Raw genomic sequence first — 12,264 nt, forward strand, 5'->3', positions numbered from 1 at the left:
ATTCAGGATTATTTTACTCACTTGGCATTATTTCTTAAGATACCACATTTTTTTCAAGTATCTAGCAATTATTGCCAGCTCCCAGTACCTGACGTGTCATTAAGTCAAAATATATGACGAGACCTAATTCAAAGTTTGGTTTAAACTAAGTTCCAACAAGGCAGGAGTAGTGCCTTGTCTGTTTTGTTCCTTGTTATTTCACTACCACCTCTAGAACTGTGCTTGACACATTAATGAATGAGCATTTGGTACACTTGGTTTAACACAATAAGTATGTTTAATTGAGATAGCAAATTTACTTTGTTCAAAATCTTAATGAAAAAAGAAATGTTTTCTCTGAATTAAGAATATTATTCAAAACAAGTTATGCTTGTACACTACATAAAATGCTTAAAACTTAAAAAGAGCAGCTGACTTCTCACTGTCTCTCAGACTATCAATTGCGGAAATGGGTAAATCTAAACCCAACTTCTTAAATCCCAGAATCAGTAGCTTAAAGAAACAAAAGTATGCTTTACCTTACAGCCTTCACAAGCATGAACTCCATAGTGGAATCCTGACGCCACATCCCCACAGACTTTACACAGTAGAACCATGCCACTAAATTCTAGGACACAAAAAGACATGAAGTAAAAAGTAGGAAGAAACACTGAGTCTGTTTTCTTTCCAATTAGATATTTTATTTCATTCAACTTGTAAGAGCTTTTAAAAGATATGTATCTACTTTCATAATGTAAAAGAAAAATACTTTCAAATCAAAAATAATCACAATCATAAATTTCCTATTTTTTTTTTTTTTTAAGATAGAGTATCCCTCTGTCACCCAGGCTGGAATGCAGTGGCGTGATCTTGGCTCACTGCAACTCCACACTTCCCAGGTTCAAGTGATTCTCATGCCTCAGCATCCCCAGTAGCTGGGACTACACGCATGCACCACCACACCCAGCTAATTTTTGTATTTTTAATAGAGATGGGGTTTTGCCATGTTGCCGAAGCTGGTCTTGAACGCCTGGACTCTGCCCCACTCAGCCTCCAAAAATGCTGGGATTACAGGTGTGAGCCACCACACCCAGCCAGAATTTTCTTTTAAATACAACTTACGGCCCTGACAAAAATACCTCACTGACCCGGATTTTTCCTTTCCTGATTTTAGAATTACACTGAAATTTTGTAAATTTTTTTTTTTCCAGACCTGTCAGCAGGAAATAAGAAATTTTGTAAATTTAGAGTTACTTTACACCAGATATGCAACCAGAACTAAGAAAACAATTCTCTGGATAACAATTAAGAATTCAGACAGAGAAGTCAATCAATAAAAGGTGGAAAGGGATGTCTCTCCACAGGCAGCTGTGTCAATTTACTTCACCTACAGAAGCCAGATAGGTCCAAATCCCACTACTCATTTGGTTATCCCAATCCAACATTTCCTAATCCCAAATGTTCCCAAATCCAGTTTCACTAATGTAATCCCTTCCCACAATGAGCAAGTACTCTGTTCTAGAAACAAGACTTAGTTCTAGTAGTTCAGAAGAAAAGTAACTGTGAAATGTAGTAAAAGAGGGTATGCTAGAGGGACAAGGGTCAGGCAGAGTACATAACCACATATCTTGCTCTGAGGCAAGAATTAATGACAGCCCCTAGGTTATAACTTCTAAAATCATCACTGATTTCTTCCCTAACTACTGATGTATGATTACCCAGCGGGGAGTGAAAACTGTACCCAGAAACATAATGGCACCCTAAATTAAAAGCTGATAAAATAAGCCCCATTTGCAATTAATGGCAGCAATCTTTAGAAAACTAAAGTAACTTACTTGTCACACCACTATGACTTTTTGTCATCCCAGGTGCACTCGATTTGCTTGTTTTCATAGAGCAATCTATTCGATCATTCTTCAAGATGCCTTCAATATTGGAGAGATCACCATTCTTGGGATTACCATTGGTATCAGAATTAGAGCTATTTGGAGAAGATGGAACAGAAGAGGAGGAGGACTGGAAACTATTCTCAGAACCCTCACTGTGACAAGAGGCAGGGCTTGAGGCTGAGCTGGAAGAACTGATATAGGCAATCACACCTCCTAGAAAATAGGAGGAAAATCACATAATTAGATACAAGAGAATATGTATTTTTTATTTTTGCAAATCTCAACAGTAAAGCCATTAACTTTAGAAACAGGATACTGATATGAAATGTTTGCTTACACCAAAAGTGAAAAGCAATGTATTTCCTTATTTCCCATTATTCGTCCTGCTTCCGCAAAGTTCAAAACACATGTATGTAACTCCCAGTGATTTAAAAAGGGAGATAGGCCTGGCACACTGGCTCATGTCTGTAATCATAGTACTTTGGGGGCTGAAGCGGGAGGATTGTCGCTTGAGCCCAGGAATTTGAGACCAGCCTGGGCAACATAAGGTAATGCTGTTTCTATAAAAAAAATTTAAAAACTTGCTGCATGTGGTTTGCACCCAGTACGTCTAGTAGTCCCAGCTATTTAGAAGGCTAAAGTGAGAGGATCACTTGAGCCCAGGAGTTCAAGGCTGTAGTGAGCCATGATCATGCTACTGCACTCTAGCCTGGAGACAGAGCAGGACCCCATCTCAAAGAAAGAAAAAATTAAGTGAGAAGGATTTCACTGGCTTGGATATTCTGAGCACATGCAGACCCTCACACGTAAAGCTTTTCATTTTTCAATATTTTCCTAAAAGGACTAAAAATGCTCCTAAGTAACTTCATTGCTTAAACAAACTGGCCATGAAGAAATCTGGCTCTGGTCTATTCTTTGCCTCCGTTATACTGTTATCTGACACAATCCTAGAAACAATGAATTTATCATTTGCCTCCTCCAACACTTAGCTAAAAGCACAGGTTAATCCAGAACAGATGTAACATTTAGAATGGTAGATAAGGTAAATTATCTCAAAACAGGGATCCTTTCATAGCCCTGGCTCCCACACCTTTCTGTTCTGGTGTTCCCAGAAGACATATGTGGCTATCCACTAACCAATCCTGTTCAATACTCTATCCACTAACCAATCCCCAGTTCAATACTCTCCCTTCTCCACCCCATTCTGCCATTCATCTCTAAGCAGCTCTTAAGAAATCCAGACTCACTACTTGTTCTTCTGACTCGCTCTTTATAGGTGTTAAAGATGCTAGAAGAATGCATGCTATACCAGAATAACAGTAAGGCTGAAGCTAATTCCTTCTACACAGAGCTATTTTCAAAATGTGATTCACAATTTTATATAACCGCCACAACCCTTCTGAAAACTGGCCTTGACTTTTTTTTGTTTTTTTTTTGAGACGGAGTCTCACTCTGTCACCCAGGCTGAAGTGCAGTGTCATGATCTCGGCTTACAGCAACCTCCACCTCCTGGGTCCAAGCAATTTTCCTGTCTCAGCCTCCTGAATAGCTGGGACTACAGTTGCATGCCACCACCCCCAGCCAATTTTTGTATTTTTTTTTTTTTTTAGTAGAGATGGGGCTTCACCATGTTGGTCAGACTGGTCTCGAACTCCTCACCTCAGGTGATCCACCCACCTCGGCCTCCCAGTGCTGGGATTACAGGCGTGAGCCACCGCACCCGGCCTATCAATCATTTTTAAACAAAAATCCACAGAGCAAAATGCTGAGGCCAAAACAATCCCAAAAAGATAGACATTTCCGTCTTCAGGCAAGAAAAAAAAAAAGGCAGAGAAATTTAAAGTCACTTTTAGTCTATCATGTAGTAGATATCAGATATGTTTTTAAGCACCAATTATATATATTGAGGCTAAGAAACAAACCCTTTGAAGAGGAAAGCACAACCACAACTCTCAAGGGGTTTGAGTGCAACCCAGAAGGGAAGATAAAACAGGTGCCTACTATGCCAAGAAACACACAACGTTTTTCATCAGACACATTTTTTTTTTTTTTTGAGATGGAGTCTCGCTCTGTTGTCCAGGCTGGAGAGCAGTGACGCAACCTCAGCTCACTGCAACCTCCGCCTCCCGGGTTCACGCGATTCTCCTCCTTCAGCCTCCTGAGTAGCTGGGACTACAGGCGCCCACCACCACGCCTGGTTAATTTTTGTTTTTGGTTTTTTTTTTTTTTTTTCAGTAGAGACAGGGTTTCACCATGTTGCCCAGGCTGGTCACGAACTTCTGACCTCAGTTGATCCGCCCGCCTCCACCTCCCAAAGTGCTGAGATTACAGGTGTGAGCCACCGTGCCCAGCCCAGACACAAATTTAACATACATAAATTCAACTATATGCACTTGATTTTTAAGACAAAAATATCACCAACGTAGACAATTCCATCCATTGTTTTATTCATGAAGCCTATGCCTGGAATCGATCATGAGGTGAGAGGTGCAAATCTGCTCTTCCCAGTTAGACCCACTGTCCATATGCTCTCTTGCTATGTGCATCTCACCTTAATTAATCGTGCGATTAGTATTTTTCCTGCAACGTGGTCCCTAACTACAAACCAACCATCTCAAAGTGTGGGCCCTGGACTAGGAGCATCAGTATCACCCAGACTCTGTTAGAAATGTAAATTATCAGGCCCAGCTCCAGATCTACTGCATCAGAAACTTTAATAAGCCCTCTTGGTGATTCTGATGCACATCCAAGTTTGAAGAACACTGCCACAAGCCAACTACTTCATCTGTGCTCCCTGGAAGACAAAGTGACCAAGGCAGTTTTCATCTACCATTCATTCTAAAATCTAAAAACTCCAAAACTACAAACACGAGAAGATTCCCAACTTTATTTTCATCACCCAGAGAAATTATGTAAAATACATATCCTCAAAACTACCTGGTGCTTTTTCAGAATACACGTTTCCAAGGCCCTCCCCAGACTGGAGAACACATCCTCAGGAATGTGCATTTTTAACAAGCTTTCCAAGCAATTATTTGCACACTGAAGTTTTAAAATGGCTACAATCAGTGAATTCAAACACAAATTGGCCCATAGTTTTAAAGATTGATGTTTTCATCGATAGGACCGCCAGAATATCATTAATACCCTGTGAATCCAAAGAGAAACTAATTTAACCTAGAAACCTAGCCAGTGTCATGTTAATGGATAAAACCATTGTGCTGTCTTTATGTAACTTTAGAGATCTTAAGTCCACATTAAAAATTCCAGTTACTAGCACACTGCTACTTTTTCACAGGTGTCTCCACTCACAATAGGACACTTTACAAAGACAAATATTCTTAGTCCTCAATGAAATTCCAAAGGAAGATCTCACAGCTATTTGTCTTCCCTAAAATAGTGTCTTAGGTACTAAATTCACATCTAACATCTCAGGAAAATAAAAGATAAAAAAGCCATGTTTTTTCTTGGAAGTAAGACTTTACTAGGGCCCGCATTTTTAGTCATTTATGTTCACAAGATCTGCTGACTACCTTAGCTAAGAAATAAACTTTTAGAAATTAGAGCTGGCCGGGCACAGTGGCTCACGCCTGTAACCTCAGCACTTCGGGAGGCCGAGGCAGGCGGATCACCTGAGGTCGGGAGTTAGAGACCAGCCTGACCAACATGGAGAAACCCCATCTCTACTAAAATACAAAATTAGCCAGGTGTGGTGGCGCATGCCTGTAATCCCAGCTCCTCAGGAGGCTGAGACAGGAGAATCACTTGAACCCGGGAAGCGGAGGTTGCGGTGAGCCGAGATGGCACCACTGCACTCCAGCCTGGGCAACAAGAGCGGAACTCTATCTCAAAAAAAAAAAGAAAGAAAAAGAAAAGAAATTAAAGCTATGCAGCTATGCAGATGGCTTAAAAATTGGTTGCAAGCACTGATGGAGCAATGGACTGTATCATAATTAATTAACCAAAAAACAATTTCCTTTGCAAAAGCTTCAATATCCAACCTAAAAGAAACTACTGGGCCATTATCAATCCAGTGAAGATCCAATTCCTGTCTTAAGAAAACAAGCATCTGTGCCAGGCACCAGAAAATCAAAGAAGACCCATCTAGAAGTAGCTGCATTCTCCTAGCAAGACCTTCAATATTGATTTAGTTGTCTTAGCATCTATTCTTGCTACTAGACACCCATCTATGAACCTGACTGATAGCAACCCAAATGGGTTAAATTTTAATTTCTTAGAAGATAAGGAGTACATCTAGTAGTTCCTCAACGTAATGAAGAAAGTGAAACTACAAGTCACCAAGTACCTACTGGATGTCAGGAATAAAATGACACAATTTCATCTTCACAAGAAGAACTCTGTGAATTAATTTTCATTAACTCATTTTTGTAAACAAGGAGCTCAGAGAGGATAAGTCAACCACTAAGTGGCAGGCCAGAGTTTAAAGTCAAGGTTAGGCCGAGCCCGGTGGCTCAAGCCTGTAATCCCAGCACTTTGGGAGGCCGAGGCGGGTGGATCACGAGGTCAGGAGATCGAGACCATCCTGGCTAACACGGTGAAACCCCGTCTCTACTAAAAAATACAAAAAAATTAGCCGGGCGTGCTGGCGGGCGCCTGTGGTCCCAGCTACTCGGGAGGCTGAGGCAGGAGAATGGCGTGAACCCAGGAGGTGGAGGTTGCGGTGAGCCGAGATCGCGCCACCACACTCCAGCCTGGGGGACAGAGAAAGACTCCGTCTCAAATAAAAATAAAAATAAAAATAAAAATAAAAATAAAATAAATAAAGTCAAGGTTGTCCAATTCCAGAGTACAAACTTATTTGGTGAGAAGACCTGAACAAGCAAGTCACTTTCAATCTTTCTAAACCTGAGTCGTCTTCTATAAAATTGGAATATCTGCCACTTATTACAAGACTGAAATGAAATGGTGTTCATAAGGATTATTAAAGTGCCCTTTTCATACACTGTTTTTGATGATAAAGTAAGAAGAGTAAAAATCCCCAAACCAGCAAGTCCCAACACCTCCAAGAAACAGGCAGTATGTACCTCTTTGAAACTGTGAACTAAAATTAGCTGAAGCAGTCTTCTCTATTTTCAGTTGAAAGGGACGCTGGACCTGGGCCAGGTTCCCAGGCTAGGGCTTACCCAGGGGTCAACTTCAGACAATCCGTAAGTCAATATCCAATTTTGTATTGCTAGGAAGCACGGATATTCCTGCATATATTGGGGTCTTCTTACCCATTTTCTAGACTTGTCCACCATCCTGGAGATTATGTTTGACTTCGAGTCATGACTGTACTTTCCTGCCTTGTTGACTTAGAACAAAATATTTTATCACCAAGAAGCTTTAGTTTCCTCACTTTAAAAGTGTTATAAATAATTTCTACTCAAAGGGTGGTAGAGTAGATCTAATTGAAGCACTAAAATTCCAATTGTGTCCTAGGTGTCAGGGCTCCAGAGAACAGCATGGTCCTTTCCCTTAAATGCCTTATAGGCCAACTGGGGAAACACCTATGTTATTAGGAGCAATGTTTCATACAAATGATTGTGAACTGCTGAGAATCATACTAAAGAGGGCTGAGATCAATAGGGGCAAACACATCCAAGGTGGCAATATCTAAGTGAGGAATTGAAGACTGTTTAAATTATCAAACGATGTATCACACAAGAGACATTTTTTAAACAGGGTGACACAAAAATAAATGGTGTGGGTTTTTTTTTTTTTTTTTTTTTAGACGGAGTTTCACTCTGTCACCCAGGATGGAGTGCAATGGTGTGATCTCGGCTCACTGCAACCTCCGCCTCCTGGGTTCAAGCGATTCTCCTGCCTCAGTCTCCCAAGTAGCTGGGATTACAGGCACCCACCACCACACCCGGCTAATTTTTGTATTTTTAGTAGAGACAGGGTTTCACATGCTGGCCAGGCTGGTCTCGAACTCCTGACCTCAGGTGATCCGCCCATCTCAGCCTCCCAGAGTGCTGGGATTACAGGCAGGAGCCACCGTGCCCAAATTGGTCTTATTTTATAAAATAGACATTATTTTTATCTCCATGTAAATTACTGGAGAAGGGAGGTCAAGGTGTAATCTAATGTCTGGAAATAAGCCAGCATGACTAAAGAGAGGACTGATGAAACTGGGAGGCCCTGCAGATGACTATCCTTTTCCACCAGCTATAACCTACATATATCACTACAAATTGAGTGGGGATCCATACATATGCAGTATCTCCTTCACCCTCAAGAAGACAGGACCACCAATTTGCGTATAAATCTTCAAATATTATGCAGGCTACAGTACATTATAGCACAGTAGTTAACAGTTTGTGTTCCCAAGTAAATTTCGCGGATTCAAATTCTGGCTCTACTACTTGCCTGAGTAAGTTATTTAGCTTCAATTTACTTAGCCCCTCATCATTAAGATGGTGGCAACAGCACCTTCCTTCATGGAATTAACATGAGGAACACATGTAAAGGGCCTGGCACAGAGTAAGAAGCTGATGATTATTTTTTTGTCATCATTATACTAGAAGAGTTCCATCAGAATGGTTCAAACCAAAGTAACTATCCTCCCTATCCATTATTCATCTCATTTTTTAATGTGTCTTAAGGATCCAGTGGTTTCTTTGTAGGTTATTTCCACACTACTTTTTGAATCTCTTAACCCTACTAACCAGTTGAGCAACTTCTTTCTTCAATTCTTGCTTTTCCTTGCTCCAAGGAAAGATTTCTTTGCCCCACCTCTCCAATTTTTTTCCAAGTTTTTCACTCCACTGTTTTCACGTGTTACTCATGGGGCGAGCAGACATAGAGATGTCATGAAGGACAGTAAGAGTACACGATCACTGGTTGAATGTTTGTCAACTGATACCAAACTAGAGGGAAGGGTAGAGGTGTGTCACACAGCACTGAATCTGGCCCCACCTTGCTCAATGTTTACAAAAATTCGAAAGTTAAAAGGCTTTTTTTTTTTTTTTTTTGAGATGGAGTCTCGCTCTTGTCGCCCAGGCTGAAGTGCAGTAGCGAGATCTCCGCTCACTGCAACCTTCATCTCCCAGGTTCAAGCTATTCTGCTGCCTCAGCCTCATGAGTAGCTGGGATTACAGGAGCCCACCACCACGCCCAGCTAATTTTTGTCCTTTTAGTAGAGACGGGGTTTCACCATGTTGGCCAGGCCAGTCTCGAACTCCTTACCTCAGGGGATCCGCCCAGCTCAGCCTCCCAAAGTGCTGGGATTACAGGCGTGAGCCACTGTGCCCGGCCAGTTAAAGGGAATTCTTATTAGACCTCCCGCTTACAGATAGATGGCAGAAACTGTAAAGATGGTGGGTAGCAGCTTGTAACAGCTTTGAACTTAAGGCCAAATGAACAAGAGAAATTTTAAGAATGGTCATTGTAAATTCCTACACTTCAAGTCATGCAATTATCTACACAATGAATGAAATCTAACCTCATAATAGTTCACGTGAAAGGTCCTAGTTGACTGCAAGGTTACTGTGAGTCAGCAAAGCAACATGCCAAAAATACTAAGCCTGCCAAGGAATTCATTTGCAGCAGGATCCAAGACAAAGAGGGCAACTGGAACTTGATAATTATCCAACCACTTCCACAAGACCCTGTTCACTTCCGGGTGCTCCATCTCAAAGGGCAACAAGGATGATGAGTGATCAGAAAAAACAACGCTGGGCAAGGACCAAGAGATGACAACTGTAAATGGAAGAACTGAAGGGGGAAGGGGATGGTCAACATTCAACCGGAGGAATTTTTATAATGTGTAGTTCCACAAGGCAAGATTTTGATCAGCGAGTATTGGAAGAGGGCTCAAAAAAGAGAATAACTTCCTAATTGAGCCAGCCCTTATGAGGTTACTAAAGCTATTAGAATTCACGCTAAAGGGTGGGTTAGAAGAGGTTCACCCTGATCACCTCTAAATTCTAACATGTAGAAGTTTAATTCTATGATAAACTCATAAAATTGTAAAAATATCCGCAAAGGCTAAGTAGGCCCATTAGGTAATCAAAACACAATTAGATCCAGATTTTTGTGAGGCAACAGGTTAAAAAAAATAAGCAAATTCTAAAAACACGTAAAACACAATTAGAAAATGACTTTATTTTTACTCTTCGTGAAAAGTTCACAATACACTTGTTATCGAGGCAAGATTCTTAGAGGCGCATTACAACTCAAAAAATAAAACAAAAGCTGGCTGTTTCCATAACCTCACTCACTTCAGATCTGCCCCATCATTTTGGGCAGACAAAAGGAGGGAAGGGCACCCTGTTGTTCCCTTGCAATGTAACAAAATGTGGCACGAAAAATATTTATAAATCCAAATTCTCTTGATCAGATTCAGGAAAAGCCAGCGACCCATAGGTTAATTTTTTTTAATTTAAATGAAGAATGGCCAGTCTCACATATGGTGCTGGAGTCACCTATGATCACCTGAGTCATCCTGACCATACGTGAGCTGCACGCTCAGCTCCCGGTGTGACCCGTTTACAGGAAAACTCCAGCCCGAAAGGATCCGGAAGCAGTTTTTAAGACTGTGGGTGTATGAGACAGGTCGCGTCCTACAGAAAACCGTTTTTTTTTTTTGTAAACAATCAGGCGACATCCTAAGAGGGGCGGTCTACCCAGTCTGCGGGGCGTCGCTCGGGATCGAAGCACCTCGGAGCTCCTTCCAGCGTATCCCTTCGGGAAAGCCCCAAGCCTTCCCCAAGGCGCCTCCTCCAGACTGCAACACGCCCTCGCCCCGCACTTCCTCCTCGGAATCTGCAAGGTGTGCAGCTACCAGCCTCCCCAGGCGCCGGTTCGTTTGGTTTGCGCGGGGTCCGCGCCTTGGGGTCACCTCGCGAAAAGAGCTTGCAGCGCCCGGTGCACTGCGGAGTCAGCGCCCGCCTCGGGGACGCCCCGCCGCGGTGCTCAGCGGGCGCGCACGCGCGGCCTCCTCCGCAGTGTGCAACCCCGCGGGGGAGGAGGGAATCGCGGCGACGTCACTGCCCCGAGGCTTCCAAAGGGGTGGAGCCTCCCGGGAGGCTGCGGCGCTCCCAGCCAGCGCGCGCGCGCGCGCGCCCGCCCCCACGTGTCCCTGCGGCCCCGGGGAATGTGGGTCAGGGAGCCGAGCGGCCTCACGTGTCCCCGCCCGCCGCCGCCGCCTCAGCGCCCATTATGTAATGCCGCGTCACGCGCCCGCCCAGCCAACCGGCGACCGCGCGCCGCCGAACGTAAACACAGCGCGCACGTGGCTCGCGCGGCCGGGCCATGTGAGGGGGGGGCCGGGCCGGGCGCCGCCAGGCCGCGCTGCGGCTTTGCAGGGAGACGGGAGGGCGGGCGCGGGGCGGCCCGGGGGGCGATGGGAACGGAGCCAGAGGTGGACACGCGGCGCGCAGCAGCCCCCCCCCCCCGCCCCACCGACCCTGGGGACACCCCCCGCCGCCGCCCCCCGAAGTGCCTCGCGGGCTCCGAGCGCTCCCTCCGGCCATCCCCCACCCGCCGCAGTCTGGCTCTTACCCGCATTCACCTCCATGGTGCCCTCGCGGAGGGGGCCGGGGCCGCCGGCTTCCCGCAGAGGTGGCAGCGCCGCCGCCGCCGCCTCAGCGCCGCGCCGCCCCGGGCTGGAAGCAGCGGTGGTCGCGGGGCCCCCTCATGGGCAGAGCGGGCGGGGCGCCCGGGCCCCAGGCCGCGCAGCGCACAGCAGGCTGCAGCGACAGAGGGTGGCGGTGGCCGGCGAGCGGCGCTCCTCGCGGGGTCCCTGACAACAAAAGCGGCGGCGCGGCGGCTTCCTGCAGCCAGCGCACCGCGGCGGCGAGGGCGGCTGACGGGGAGGGCAGCCGCGACCATGTGACCCGCGCACACACCCCCTCCCTCCGCCCGCCCTCGGCCGGCCGCTGCGGCGACTCCGCCCCGCCGCTCCCCTCCCTCCCGCTCGGTTCCCGGCTCCCCTGCTCCCCTTTTCTCCTGCGCTTCCCCCTTCTCCCCTTCCTTCCTCCTTGCCGAGCCCCTCCTCTTCCTTCGTTTTTCCCCTCTGTGCCGTAAACCTCTTCTTCTTAGTTTCCCTCCGCCGCATATTTTTCCCCTCCTCCTCCTCTTTCCTCTCCTCCCGGCTGCCCTTCCCGCCTCTGGCCGAGAGTCCCCTCCACGCCCTGCTCCCCAGCCCTGCCCCCAAACCTGGTGGCTCTTAGGTCAAAGCGGTGGCTTGGCGCCGAGCAGGGGTGCTTCTCAGGACCCCGGCTGGGCCGGCTGGCTCGGGCTTGCTCAGCCCCTGCGCCCCCCCGCTGCCACCCGACCCACCTCCAAACGCTGGTCTCTGAGGGCACAGACCCTTCCCTTTCCCTCTGCACCCTCTAGGTGATTTCATCCAATCTCATAGCTTAAGTAGACCTCTGTTCTTGTGATTCCC

At 45.7% G+C, this 12,264-nt stretch overlaps 1 protein-coding gene and 1 long non-coding RNA gene across 2 annotated transcripts in view; both read right to left on the reverse strand.

The window, feature by feature from the left end:
• Positions 1-11,688, reverse strand: part of NR1D2 (nuclear receptor subfamily 1 group D member 2) — a 35,344-nt gene extending 23,656 nt beyond the window's left edge. The window contains exons 1-3 of the mRNA XM_055285824.2: positions 11,376-11,688; positions 1,815-2,081; positions 519-607 (exon numbers count right to left, since the gene is read on the reverse strand). Of these exons, the coding sequence (XP_055141799.1) occupies positions 519-607; positions 1,815-2,081; positions 11,376-11,391 (372 nt within the window). The 5' untranslated portion in view covers positions 11,392-11,688. The remainder of the gene's footprint in view (positions 1-518; positions 608-1,814; positions 2,082-11,375) is intronic.
• On the reverse strand, positions 4,077-11,366 carry LOC134736355 (uncharacterized). Its single transcript, XR_010120321.1, has 2 exons — positions 10,533-11,366; positions 4,077-10,435 (listed from the first exon to the last, which is right to left on the reverse strand). It is a non-coding gene; the product is annotated as an uncharacterized lncRNA (long non-coding RNA).
• Positions 11,689-12,264: the final 576 nt, after the last annotated feature.

Source organism: Symphalangus syndactylus, chromosome 1, assembly GCF_028878055.3.
Source record: "Symphalangus syndactylus isolate Jambi chromosome 1, NHGRI_mSymSyn1-v2.1_pri, whole genome shotgun sequence".
Taxonomy (NCBI): Eukaryota; Metazoa; Chordata; class Mammalia; order Primates; family Hylobatidae; genus Symphalangus; species Symphalangus syndactylus.